The sequence below is a fragment of the Sphaerodactylus townsendi genome, linkage group LG03, assembly GCF_021028975.2.
Source record: "Sphaerodactylus townsendi isolate TG3544 linkage group LG03, MPM_Stown_v2.3, whole genome shotgun sequence".
Taxonomy (NCBI): domain Eukaryota; kingdom Metazoa; phylum Chordata; class Lepidosauria; order Squamata; family Sphaerodactylidae; genus Sphaerodactylus; species Sphaerodactylus townsendi.
The window spans coordinates 11,475,287-11,487,698 of record NC_059427.1 but is presented as its reverse complement, the minus strand read 5'-3'; the positions used below and the strand labels follow the sequence as shown (position 1 = coordinate 11,487,698).

The following is a 12,412-nucleotide window of genomic DNA, read 5'->3' as shown; positions in this document are numbered from 1 at the left end:
GGTTGTTTCTCCACTCCTCCACATGAGCAGTGGACACTTTATCTGGTGAACTTGATTTTCCCCCTGTTCCTACACATGGAGCCTGCTGGGTGACCTTGGGCTACTCACAGAACTCTCTCAGCCCCACCTACCTCACCAGGTGTGTGTTGTGGAGGGAGGCAGGGAAAGGAGTTTGTAAGACCCCTTGAGCCTTCTTATAGGAGAGAAAGGCAGGGTATAAATCCAAACTCTTCTTTTTCTTTATCACCCCCCAAAACAAACACTAATAAACCAGATCCCATAATGTCCTCCCTCAGCTGGGGTTGGTGGGAGAAACTGGGCTTCCACAGGTTTCATTCAGCCACAGATTCCTTCGGAAGTCAATGAACGAATCACAACACCTGGGGCCAGGTGAACCACATTCTCCCTATACCTGCTTTGAGCGGCATTTTGCAATGTGCCACAGGAGCCCCCAAATGCCACACCTTCCTTTCTTGCAAGGAGAATTCCTGGGTGTTACGATGACAAAACTCCAAAAGTGGATCGCAACATGTAAGGAGGTGAAGCTGAAACTGTAGGAATATGGATGGACCTAAATGGATTGTTCAGCCACCTTTCAGATTTAATTGGGGGTGGGGGGGAGGAGGTGGCAGCAGGCCCTTCCCTCCATCAGGAGGTTAAACCCTTTCTTCATGCGCCTTTATTTTCATCCATTTGTTACCAGATGCTGCTTTAGGGGCCAATTTGTGTGTGTGTGTGTGTGTGGTGGGGGGAACTAATATAACCTTGTATATTTTAAATTTTCTTAATAGTCACAAATCAACAAGCAGCGCTGGGCACAAGTTGGAAGTGAGATTTTGAGCCACTCCCAAGAACCCCCAAAAGTCTCCCCCCCCCCCATCTCTTGCTCACCGTGTTTTCTTGGGGCGCCTCCTCGAGAGGGATCTCCTGGTGACTTTTGTGCTCCCGGGATCTGCTGCAGACCAGGCAGAGGGGGGCCTCGTCCTCCTGGCAGAAAAGCTTCAGGGGCTCCTGGTGCAGCTCGCAGACCCCCCTCTTTCGCTTCTGCCCGCCTCGCTTCTTGGTGCTCCCCTCTAAAGGCCGGAGTTTCTGGGTGATTTCCGCAGGGTTTGCCAGCTGCTGGTTGGGCCGGAGGGTCCCCTCCTGGGCTCTGCACTGGGGGCAGGAGACCTCGGCCCCCTCCAAGGCCCCCCAGCTGAGGGTCAAGCAGGCCCAGCAGAAAGTGTGGTCGCACCCAGCAATGGTCACCGGGTCCCTGAGGCATTCCAGGCAGACGTAGCAAAAGGCTTCCTCGCACAGCTCCTTCAGGGCACCCGCCGCCGCCATGGCTGCCTCCAGCAAGGAAAGAAACGAAGCAAGAGAGCCGGTTGCGTTTTCCCGCCTCTCCTCCTGCTCGGGGGCGGAGCTGAGCTCGCTGCAAAAAGAAAAGAGAAACTAGGAGACAAACCCAGGGGCGGGGGCGTCTCCTCCCTCCCTCCCGGCGTTTGCAAACCTCCGCCCGCCCTTTCCCTGGGCACTCCCGGGGTTTGCAAAGGGGCTGCTGTTCCCGGCGCTGGTGCCACGTGAGGGGGGAGGGCAGGGGCGCCCCTGCAGAGGATCAAGGGCGTAGCCCCCAAGGGATGGGAGGGGGCGCGTGTTGCACCGGGCGCACTCCTGAAGAGGGCGCCAAAACTCACAAATTTATTTTAAAAAATATTTTAGTGTTTTTACTGTGTCGGCCGGCAGGGGGCGCAGTTATTAGACTAGCAGCACCAACATTTCAGGTTATCATCAGGTGACACTCCTGATGATATCAGCCAGGTTTGATAAAGTTTGGTTCAGGGGGTCCAAAGTTATGGACCCCCAAAGGGAGTGCCCCCATCCCCCATTGTTTCCAAGGGGAGCTAATAGTAGATGGGGCTTCCCTTTGAGGGTCCATAACTTTGGACCCCCTTAACCGAACTTCACCAAACCTGGGTGGTATCATCAGGATAGTCTCCTGAAAGTAGCCTGAAATTTTGGTACTGCTAATTTAAACATTGCTCCCCTGACAGGCACCCTCAAATTTACACCGATTCTGGTCCCTTCTGAGTGGATTTAAAGGGAAAATCTGGGCTCCCTAGATTAAAAAACATTGAAAGTATTGTTGAAGCCTTTCACAGATGGATTAAACTGGTTGTTGTGGGTTTTCCAGCCGTGTGTCTGTGGTCTGGTAGATCTTGTTCCTAATGTTTCGCCTGCATCTGTGGCTGGCATCTTCAGAGGCGTATCACAGACAGAAGTCTGTAAAAAGAGAAGTCTGGACACAGTGTATAACAGACTTCTCTCTGTGATACACCCCTGAAGATGCCAGCCACAGATGCAGGTGAAACATTAGGAACAAGATCTACCAGACCACGGTCACGCAGCCTGGAAAAAAACACAACAACCAACATTGAACGTGATGCTGTTGGGGTTGGGTGGGGAATCTACTTTGAAACAGCGTCATTTTCAATGTTGTTTAAACTAGGAAGCCCAGATTCCCCCTTTAAGGTGGATTTAAAAGAAGAATCTGGGCTCTGTAGTCTAAACAACATTAAAAGTGATGCTGTTTCAGGGTGGATTCCCCCAACCCTCCCCAAACAGCATCACTTTCAATGTTGTTTCAACTAGGAAGCCCAGATTTGTGAGTTGGGGGATCTATAACGTGATTGTGACTTTGAGATGACATGGGGCAAAAATTGTTCTTTGGTTGTAGTGGGGGAGGGCAGCCTTTGGTCGTGGGGAGGTCGTCCATACCTGGGGGGGGGCAAAACTCAGATTTTGCACCGGGCTCCATTTTCCTTGGCTACGCCTCTGCAGAGAATGGCTCTGGGGCATGACCTCCAACCGTGCCCCCCCCAACATCTGACCCCTTTTTAGATCCCTGACCCAGAATATCAACTCCTGATTTCCCCATCAGCTCAGTCCTGACCTTCTGAAACTTTTACTTGAGAAACACCACGCCTGATTATTTCTGGCCAGAGTTTGGCTGATGCTATCTCCCCCAAGTAGGTTATGGACTCCACACCCTCACGAATGAGCAAAGCCCCAACAGGCTAAAGCAGCTGTCTGGGCCACAGAGACCCCGAAGAAACTAGCCAGAAATGGACAGGGTAAAAGCTGGAACGGGCATTAAACGAGTTAGAGGACCACAAAAAACTGTGGCATGCATTAGAGGCACTCCAGGACTACAATCTAGGGCAGTGGTGGCGAACCTTTGGCACTCCAGATGTTATGGACTACAATTCCCATCAGCCCCTGCCAGCATAACCAATCTAGGGGGAAAATGGCAGAGACAACCAGCCTCTCTTACCCCGATGCTTTCAGGGCTAGAAAATGGTCTGGAACTGACATTAAATGAATTAGAGGGCCACAAAACACTGTGGTGCACATTCGGCACTCCAGAACGACAACCTAGAACAAGAAACACAGAGAGAACTTGAGATGAGATTGCATGCTGGGAGAGATTTTCAGAGCGTGAACATTCTGTCTGAGGCAGTTGGGCAGTTTAACTGAAGTCTCATGCAGAGGACCACTCCCACAGGGCTGCTTCCACACGGATTGCCCAGCCTGACTGGGCTCTGAGGGTAAACCTTTGGCAAATCGTACAGGCTTGAACATTACAGGCGTCCCCCAGGCACAACAAACAAAGGTCATGTTTGACTTGGTGCCTCATTTTGTCCCACGCTGGGAGCACTTTTCAAACAATGCCTTGAGGGACAATCTGCACAGACCACCCATGAGGCTTGATTTCTTCCTAAGGGGCGGATCCCCGATGATGAAGACCAAACTCAGGACAAAGCATTGAAGGAGAAGAAGGGATGACCAGCTAAAACCACCTCACCCCACAACACATAAAATCTGTAGAAATTATCTAAAAGACAGGAGCCTTAGCTAAACCAACAATATAGCGGCAGAAAAGAGAACTGAGGGAGCTGGGAGCTTGAACCCCCCCCCCTTGCCGCCGCCGCCGCCGAATGGCAAACCTGCACACAAGCGCCATCCCAATGTGTGTCTGCCCAGAAGACCTATTTGAACAGCCAATACAGGTAAGTGAGGCTGCACTAGAAGACCGGAGGTGAAGTATGTTTTTCAGAGTTGCTCCCTTTGGTTGGGAAAGACTCTTCTCTTTTGACAGGAGCTGGAACTGCTCATTCAGTAGTCAAACCACTATGAAGTACAGTGCAACAGGTCACTTGCCAAGAAGAAAAGTGATGGATATCTTTGTGTGACAGGAGGAGATGGTGGCATATTACCATGACAGGGTGGCTGTTCAGGGGCCAGCTGGACAAGCGGGGGTGGGGAGATGGGACCCAATCCGCAGGAGGGCGCTCTTTCCTTGGCCTTGTCCCTGCCCCCAGGCTTCCCCAGGCCACCGCTCCACTCCTAGAAGTAAAGCTTAATTTGAAAGCCACCAGAGGCTTTAGTTGCACAGGGGAAGGACTTCTCTGGCTTCTCTGTGGATGCAGCACAGCAGAGGGAGGCAACGAGTAGCCAAGAGGCTGCTTGGGGGAGGGGGCGAGTAGCCAAATGCACTCCCACGTGACCGATTTGGGTGGCATCTGGGGCAAAGCCCCCTCGTGTCCCAGGGTAGCTACGCCTCTTCCTTTGGGAGCAGGAGAAATGCTCAAAAACTCACCCAATCAGGCAGGATGGGGCGTGGCACATTAGAGTGAACGGGTGGCTGGTCAGTGGCCAGCAGGTCAAGTGAGGGAGATGGACACCCACCCAATTGGGCCCATTTATCAGCAGATTTTATTGCAGAACAGATAACAAATTAGTAGGATTATAAACACCAGGACCCAGTTTGTTGCAGTGCACAATGTAGTACATTTGAGTTGATGAGGCCTGGGTTCAAATTCCTATTCAGCTCTACACTGGGTTGTTCGTGTCCAGGTGGGGCCTAGAAATCTCCCAGAATTACAACTGATCCTCAGAAGACAGAAACTAGTTTCCCTGGAGAGAGAGAGAGGCTGTTTCAGAGCATGGGCTCCATAGTATTATATACTCCCCTACGAAACAAGATGCAAAGGGGGAAAAGGCATGATGGGAAACGGAGGGGAGGAAATGTCTCCATTTTAATCCAGTCAATTTTCGTGGCTGGGAGCCTGGAGAGGTCTTTACAGGACTCAAAAAGGGGGCCATTCACAAAAAATATTTTCTTATTGATGCTCTCTTAAGAAGAGAGTTTGAGGGGGACTTTTTCATACACCCAAAAGAAGGGCAGGAGGGTCTCTCCAGGGAAGGAAGCTCCAGAGAACTCCTAGATGAAGGCTCCTCAGTCAGCGTCAAAAAGGCCACTCAACCCACTACTTCATAGTTCAGGCAGACTCGGACCCTTTAGAAGAGCTCCCTGGTCAAGGGAAAGGCATCATTATTGACTGAAGGATGGGAGAAGCTCCCCCATTTACCCACCACCCAGATTCTTTCCTATAGTTGTATGTGCTCTTTGGTAGAGTTGGCAGAGTTGCAGGGAATAACAGAGTCAGAGTCTTTGTTGCTATAACAATAGGAAAAAATAACTACTATCTATTACGTGCAGTAGAGAAGGTTATATACATTTGGTCTACTGTCCTATCACTTAGCTGTCTCCCTGTCTGCCTCCTTGCTGCTTCCTAGAGGATTTCTATAGGAGAAGAAGAAGTTAACTATACAGACTTGGTCATGTTGCTATCAGGCTCTCTAGCTAACTAGCCAATAGCTGTTCAGCATGCTCTCTACTTAAGCTGTGACATCATCAACTACTTGACATACTAACAGTAAACTCTTTCTTAGCTGACTCGTGTGACTGACACTTGCTAAATCACAACAAAATACTAATGGAAATTAAAGGAGAGCAAGACAGCCATGTGGGTGAAAAAAAAGAGACTCAAAAACATTATAAGAAGCTTTTAATGCGAGGCAGCAGGAGCCTGGCTATGCAAACCCCCCCCCCCCCCTTGATTTTTCTCTTCAACTGGAGATGCTGGTTGCAGTCAATAAATATCAGCACACTTCTGACTGTCTGAAAGTTAGAATATGCACCACCCCACCTCTCAAAAAACAATTCCAGAAAGCCCAGTTTTCAAGGCAACACGACTTTATTATAAGCTGGACATCTTTTCAGCTACTGGTGTCTGAAACACAACTGTGATTAATGTAGCAACCTTGGCAGGGAAAGGATCTTCAGAGCCCTCCAGAAAGGCAATGCTGAGAAGAGGCGAATCCTAACAGGCGGTGCCCCGAAACCAAAGAAAAGAGAAAGTCCAGAATATTCATTTAAACTTGCAGGGCCTCGTTTTCCTCTGGAGGATATTTTTAGTTGTTGCTCTTGTGCCCGACAGGAATGGGGGCAGGAGGAGGCTGAGGGGAATCAGGGGGTTTCTATTCAGAGCCCTCCTTGTCCTCAACCAGCCTGTTATTCTTTATGAAGTGAACTATGTTACTCTTATTTTCAGATAAGATACAAAGGAAAGTTGGGGAATGGGGGGGGGGGAATGTCCCCATTTTACTCCAGTCAGTTTTGGTGGCTGGGAGCCTGGAGAGGCCTTTGCAGGACTAAAAGGGGGGGGGCTTCAGAGAAACAATATTTTTATGCTCCTGGCGTGAAGAGAAGGTCTTAAGAAGAGAGTTTGAGGGGGGCTTTTTCAAACACCAAAAAGTAGGGCAGGAGGGTCTCTCCAGAGAAGGAGGCTCCAGAGAACTCATAGATCAGGGCTCCTCGGTCAGTGTCAAAAAAGGCCACTCGACCCCCATCGTAGTTCAGACAGACTCGGATCCTCTTGGGCTCCTCACTCAGGGTCAGGCAAATAGAAGAGCCTTTTCTGACAGCCCAGTAACACCCCCCTGCCCACTTCCCCACCACCCAGATCCCTTCCTCAGGAATGAAGTATAACCTTCCCTTCCTCCTCACAGACTTTCTGGCCACCCCCACGCCCCATCCTCCCTCACTTCCCACAAGGACTTCCCAGAAATGGCGGCCTCCTGTGAACCCCTCACGGCCCAGTACAACACCATAAGTGTCAAATCTCTCAGGATTGTCTGGAAGAGTCTGAGTTTTTCCTCCTTCCCTCACGCTTTTCCGATCCTCAGACAGGATGAGTCGGGGATGGGCCGTGTCTGGATCCAGAGTCACATTTGCTGTTGGGGGAAAATGAGACAAGAAGAGAAAGATTTTCAGCTGAGAGATTTCTTTCTCTGGCCTCTTCTGCTTCCTTCTCCTGCCCATCATGGCCTCCTCCTGCCCCTTTAACCCTTCCCTGCCTTCTCCAGACCTATTAAAAGAGGCAGAGCAGCCTTTGGGTGCACTTCCAGTGGATAAAAGGCACAATAAAAAACCCACAGGAAGACAACCCACTTCCTACCATCTCCTACCCCAAGCAGTTGTTAACCTTCAGTAAAGTGGGGAATTGTTTGACTTGCATCTATTTCCTTAATCAGGCTCTTTGTTTTCTAGTTTCTGACACGTCTCTTTCTAAAAGAGTGGTTTTGCTGACTCCAGCAACGTTCAGCCTTTTCCCCACGTCCTGTTTAATGGTCATTTTGACCTTTTGAGAAGAAAATGTATTTTTACATTTTTCTTCTAAGTGAACGCTCTTGTTATACAGCATTTTACTTTATCTTGTTTTAGCATCTCCTGCCAGCTGTCATTTGTAAGGCCTTATATTAGGAAAACTAAGTTTCCTTTACACTTAACATGATTTCTCTTGTGAAACAAGGAATCTTAACCTTTATTTTCTACAAAAGTATGCTAACATTTCCTACTGTTCTTTCTTAGGTAACAAGTATATATAGTTCTATTATAGAATCAGTTTAATAGTGAAGTAGGAATTAATTTTCTCTTGTTGTTAAGTTTACAGCAAATCAACGTCCTAACAATAGATGTATTCAAGTTACTCTTCCCTCCCCTTTCAACATTACCATGGCGACCTCCTGTAAATGTACCATTTCTACACTACAGACCTAAATAACTCTGTTATCAGCTGTTGGTTATTACTGCAAGTGAAAAGAATTTTTCTCTATGAAACAGGCCTATGACTGAATAAAGAACCTTAGCATGCTTTTCCCCATAATAAAATCATTTTTGCAATAATCAATCAGCCAGCAACCACATGCTCACATAACTGCCCCCTTCTCAAACATGGCCCGAGCAGAGCGAGGGAGTCATGGTTAAGAAACGGAGTTGTACTTGAAGCAGAAGAGAGCACTTGAAGGGGAACTTCAGTAGGGGGGGGGGGCTGGATGAGAGGAAGAATGGGAGAACTGACAGAGGCAACGCAGCAAAGTAATGCTAAATGGAACACAGTACATGCAACAACAAACAAAACTGGAAAAAAAACCTATAGAGAGCACTCTTTTAACAAGTATACGTAACCATCCAAAACCGGGTACCCAGCTGGACAATTTGGACCATGAAACAGGAGGAGTGGCCTCAGAAAGGGGATGTATCGCATCTTGTAAATTGTTCGGGAGCCTGTATTGGCCAATGAGAAATAAATGAGGGGCTGCAGTAAAATCGAACCACCATGCTAGGGTTTTAGGAACATACCCAGCAGTCAAGGAGGTTTCCAAGGATGGTTAAATACTAACTCGGAGGAGGCCTGAGGGGGGGTGATTTGGTAAGGAAAGGTCTGGGAGCAAAAGAGTGAGCCCTACATATTCCATACATTGGGGCATCGTGGCCACAAAACATATTCCTGACAATCACAGACAGTCAACTTGGGCATGATGCCAGAACAGTTGGAGGTATACACAGGGAAACAGATAAAATTTTCCAAAGGTATCTAGACACTTATACTAATTGGTAAAAAGAGTTAGTACTTTTATATCACGTATCAGGAAAGAACCTCTAGCAGGCTCCACTGACAGGTTCTGATGGTGGTGGGGCCAACGGGCCGGGTGGGGAGTGACACGGTGGGGGTGTGGCCGGGGCGTTCTGGGGGCGGGGCGTTCCAGAACAGGGTGGGCAGTGCTGTGGCAGTGGTGCAGGGTCTGCGCGCCCCAGGTGCAGTTCCCCCTCATTCTGCTTATGGATTTTTCTGTACCTCCCCTCCAGTACTGTTGTTGGTACTTTCGCCAGTTTTCAAGCCCAGCGCCCTCCCTCATGAGGCAGAACTTAGCCTCTACAAAACTGAAAGTAGGAGGTCATATTTTCTTTTAACAGAGGCGTATCTAGAGAAAATGGAGCCTGGGGACAAAAATCTGAGTTTTGCGCCCCCACCCCCATGGGTGGCTGCCCTCCCCCACCATGACAAAACAATGATTTGTTTTTGCCCCAGGTCATTTCAAAGTCACCATCACATTATAGAACATGCCCCAATTCACAAATCTGAACACAGCAATGGGGCCATGCCACACAGCAAAAATGAAATTTCCTGACTACATTTTCCAAAAGCTTTCAATGTTTTATTACTGCTTTGAAAACATTTTATGGAATTATATCCAACACCCCCAATTGCCCCCCCCCCCCCCCCGCACTGGAAACACAGCACAGAGCCAGGGAGGGAGGGAGGGAGGACAGGGACAAATTTCAAGTCATGTTTTTCACAGTAGTTGCACACATTGAATTTTAATACTGACAATGCTCTTAGTCTTAACTCTCCCAGTTCCAGGTTCTAACTGCTTTTCCCAGTTCTACCTTAACTCTGCCCATCAACTGACACTCTTCAAGGCATACCTCATCACACACATTGCGTAAAAACATGATTCTTTGTGGTCCATTGCAAAGACTATCAAGACAATCTTGCTTGGCATACAATCAAGGAACAAGCAGAACCATGAACGCGAAGATAGCCAAAACACTAAATTTTTCAAAGAGCTTATAGAGTCTGTCAGGTCATAAGCAGCGCAAGCTTTTGGTTAGGATCTGGGAGACCCAAAGTAGCTTACAACATTATCCCCTTCTGACAGTGCCTGGCCCAGTTTCCATAGCAGAGTGGGAATTCAGACTTGGGTCTCCCAGATCCTAACCACTTCATCATACTGGCTTTCCTGGCAGTAATGCCTACGTAATTCCATTTATTTTATACAGTTTACATGCCACCCTTTCCCTCCCAGGCTCAGGGAAGCTTCCAGTATATAATAAACAATAAAATCATCACATTAAATACTAACTAAAAACATAAGAACATAAGAACAAGCCAGCTGGATCAGACCAGAGTCCATCTAGTCCAGCATTCTGCTACTCGCAGTGGCCCACCAGGTGCCTTTGGGAGCTCACATGCAGGCTGTGAAAGCAATGGCCTGCTGCTGCTGCTGCTCCTGAGCACCTGGTCTGCTGAGGCATTTGCAATCTCAGATCAAGATTGGTAGCCATAGATTGACTTCTCCTCCATAAATCTGTCCAAGCCCTTTTTAAAGCTATCCAGGTTAGTGGCCATCACCACCTCCTGTGGCAGCATATTCCAAACACCAATCACACGTTGCGTGAAGAAGTGTTTCCTTTTATTAGTCCTAATTCTTCCCCAGCATTTTCAATGAATGCCCCTGGTTCTGAGGTATTGTGAGAAAGAGAGAAAAAATTTCTCTCTGTCCAACATTTTTCTACTGCACCCATGCACTTAATTTTATAGACTTCAATCATATCCCCCCCCCTCAGACATCTCCCTCTCTCCAAACTAAAGAGGTCCCAAATGCTGCAGCCTCTCCTCATAAGGAAGGTGCTCCAGTCCCTCAATCATCCTCATTGCCCTTCTCTGCACTTTTTCTATCTCTTCAATATCCTTTTTGAGATGTGGCGACCAGAACTGGACACAGTACTCCAAGTGCGGATTCGCATCCACCGGTTTATATATAAGGGCATGACAATCCTTGCAGCTTTTATTATCAACTCCTTTCCTAATTATCCCCAGCATAGAGTTTGCCTTTTTCACAGCTGCCATGCATTGAGTTGACATTCCCATGGAGCTATCAAACTAAGACTTCTAAGTCCCTTTCCTGGTCTGTGACTGATAGCACTGGACCCCATTAGCTGTATGTGAAGTTTGGATTTTTTTTTGTCCCCTATGTGCACTCTCACTCTTTACATTTTGCTACATTGAACTGCATTTGCCATTTCTTAGCCCACTCACCTAATCTTATCAAGGTCCGCTTGGAGCTCTTCGCCAAGAACTCCCTTTGTGGTTCTCACCACCCTACATAATTTGGTATCATCTGCAAACTTGGCCACCACACTACCCACCCCTACTTCCAGGTCATTTATGAATAAGTTAAAGAGCACTGGTCCCTAATAACGGATCCTTGGGGGACACCACTCCCTACATCTCTCCATTGTGAGAACTTCCCATTTATACCCACCCTTTGTTTCCTGTTCCTCAACCAGTTTTTAATCCATAGGAGGACTTCCCCTCTTATTCCTTCATTGCTTTCTCAATAGTCTCTGGTGAGGAACTTTGTCAAAAGCCTTTTGGAAATCCAAGTAGACAATGTCCACTGGTTCCCCCTTATCCACATGCCTGTTTACACTCTCAAAGAACTCTAGTAAGTTTGTAAGACAGGATTTGCCTCTGCAAAAGCCATGCTGACTCTTCCTCAGCAGGTCTTGCTTTTCTACATGTTTAATAATTTTATCTTTATTGATAGATTCTACTAATTTACCAGGAACAGATGTCAAACTGACTGGCCTGTAATTTCCTGGGTCCCCCCTAGACCCTTTCTTAAAGATTGGTGTGACATTGGCCATCTTCCAGTCTTTAGGGATGGAGGCTGATTTCAGGGATAAGTTGCATATGAAAGTGAGAAGATCAGCAATTTCATGCTTGAGCTCTTTAAGAACTCTTGGGTGAATGCAATCTGGGCCAGGGGATTTGATAGCATTTAAGTTATCAATGGCTGCCAGAACTTCTTCCTTGCCTACCACTATCTTTGCTAGTTCCTTGGATTCACCTCCTAAGAAGCTTGGTTCAGGTGCAGGAATTTTCCTCACCTCCTCTTGGGTGAAGACAGATGCAAAGAATTCATTCAGCTTCTCTGCAATCTCCCTGTCATCTTTTAGCTCACCTTTTGTTCCTTCATCATCTAACGGGCCTACCGCTTCCCTAGCTGGCTTCCTGCTTCTGATGTACTTGAAGAACTGTTTGTTGCTGGTCTTGATGTTCGCAGCCATGTGTTCCTCATAAACCTTTTTTGCCTCCCTTACAGCTAACTTGCTTCTCTTTAAGCACCATTTGTGTTCTCCTCTCCCGCATTCTTCATCAGTTAAGCTGGACTTCCATTTTCTAAAAGACATCTTTTTTTCCCTAATAATTTCCTCAACCCTCCCTTTGTTAACCATGGTGGCTTTCGTTTGGACTGGGCGCTGCCCTCCCTAACCTGTGGAACACATTCCAGCTGAGCTTTTATGACTGTGTTTTTAAATAACCTCCAAGCACCTTGGACAGTTTTGACTCTCTTGATTTTCCCTTTCAGCTTCCAGCGCACTATCCCCCTCATCTTT

The 12,412-nt window shown here is 47.7% G+C and overlaps 3 protein-coding genes across 3 annotated transcripts in view; all 3 read right to left on the bottom strand.

The window, feature by feature from the left end:
* Nucleotides 1-1,381, bottom strand: part of LOC125427676 — a 31,020-nt gene extending 29,639 nt beyond the window's left edge. The window contains 1 exon segment of the mRNA XM_048487227.1: nucleotides 892-1,381. Coding sequence (XP_048343184.1) covers nucleotides 892-1,326 — 435 coding nt within the window. The 5' untranslated portion in view covers nucleotides 1,327-1,381.
* The window catches only part of LOC125428726 (E3 ubiquitin-protein ligase TRIM7-like), a 97,584-nt gene that overhangs the window by 29,639 nt on the left and 55,533 nt on the right, over nucleotides 1-12,412 (bottom strand). The window lies entirely within an intron of this gene.
* The window catches only part of LOC125427675 (tripartite motif-containing protein 10-like), a 36,939-nt gene continuing 30,588 nt past the window's right edge, over nucleotides 6,062-12,412 (bottom strand). Inside the window, exon 9 of the mRNA XM_048487225.1 lies at nucleotides 6,062-7,121. Coding sequence (XP_048343182.1) covers nucleotides 6,599-7,121 — 523 coding nt within the window. The 3' untranslated portion in view covers nucleotides 6,062-6,598. The remainder of the gene's footprint in view (nucleotides 7,122-12,412) is intronic.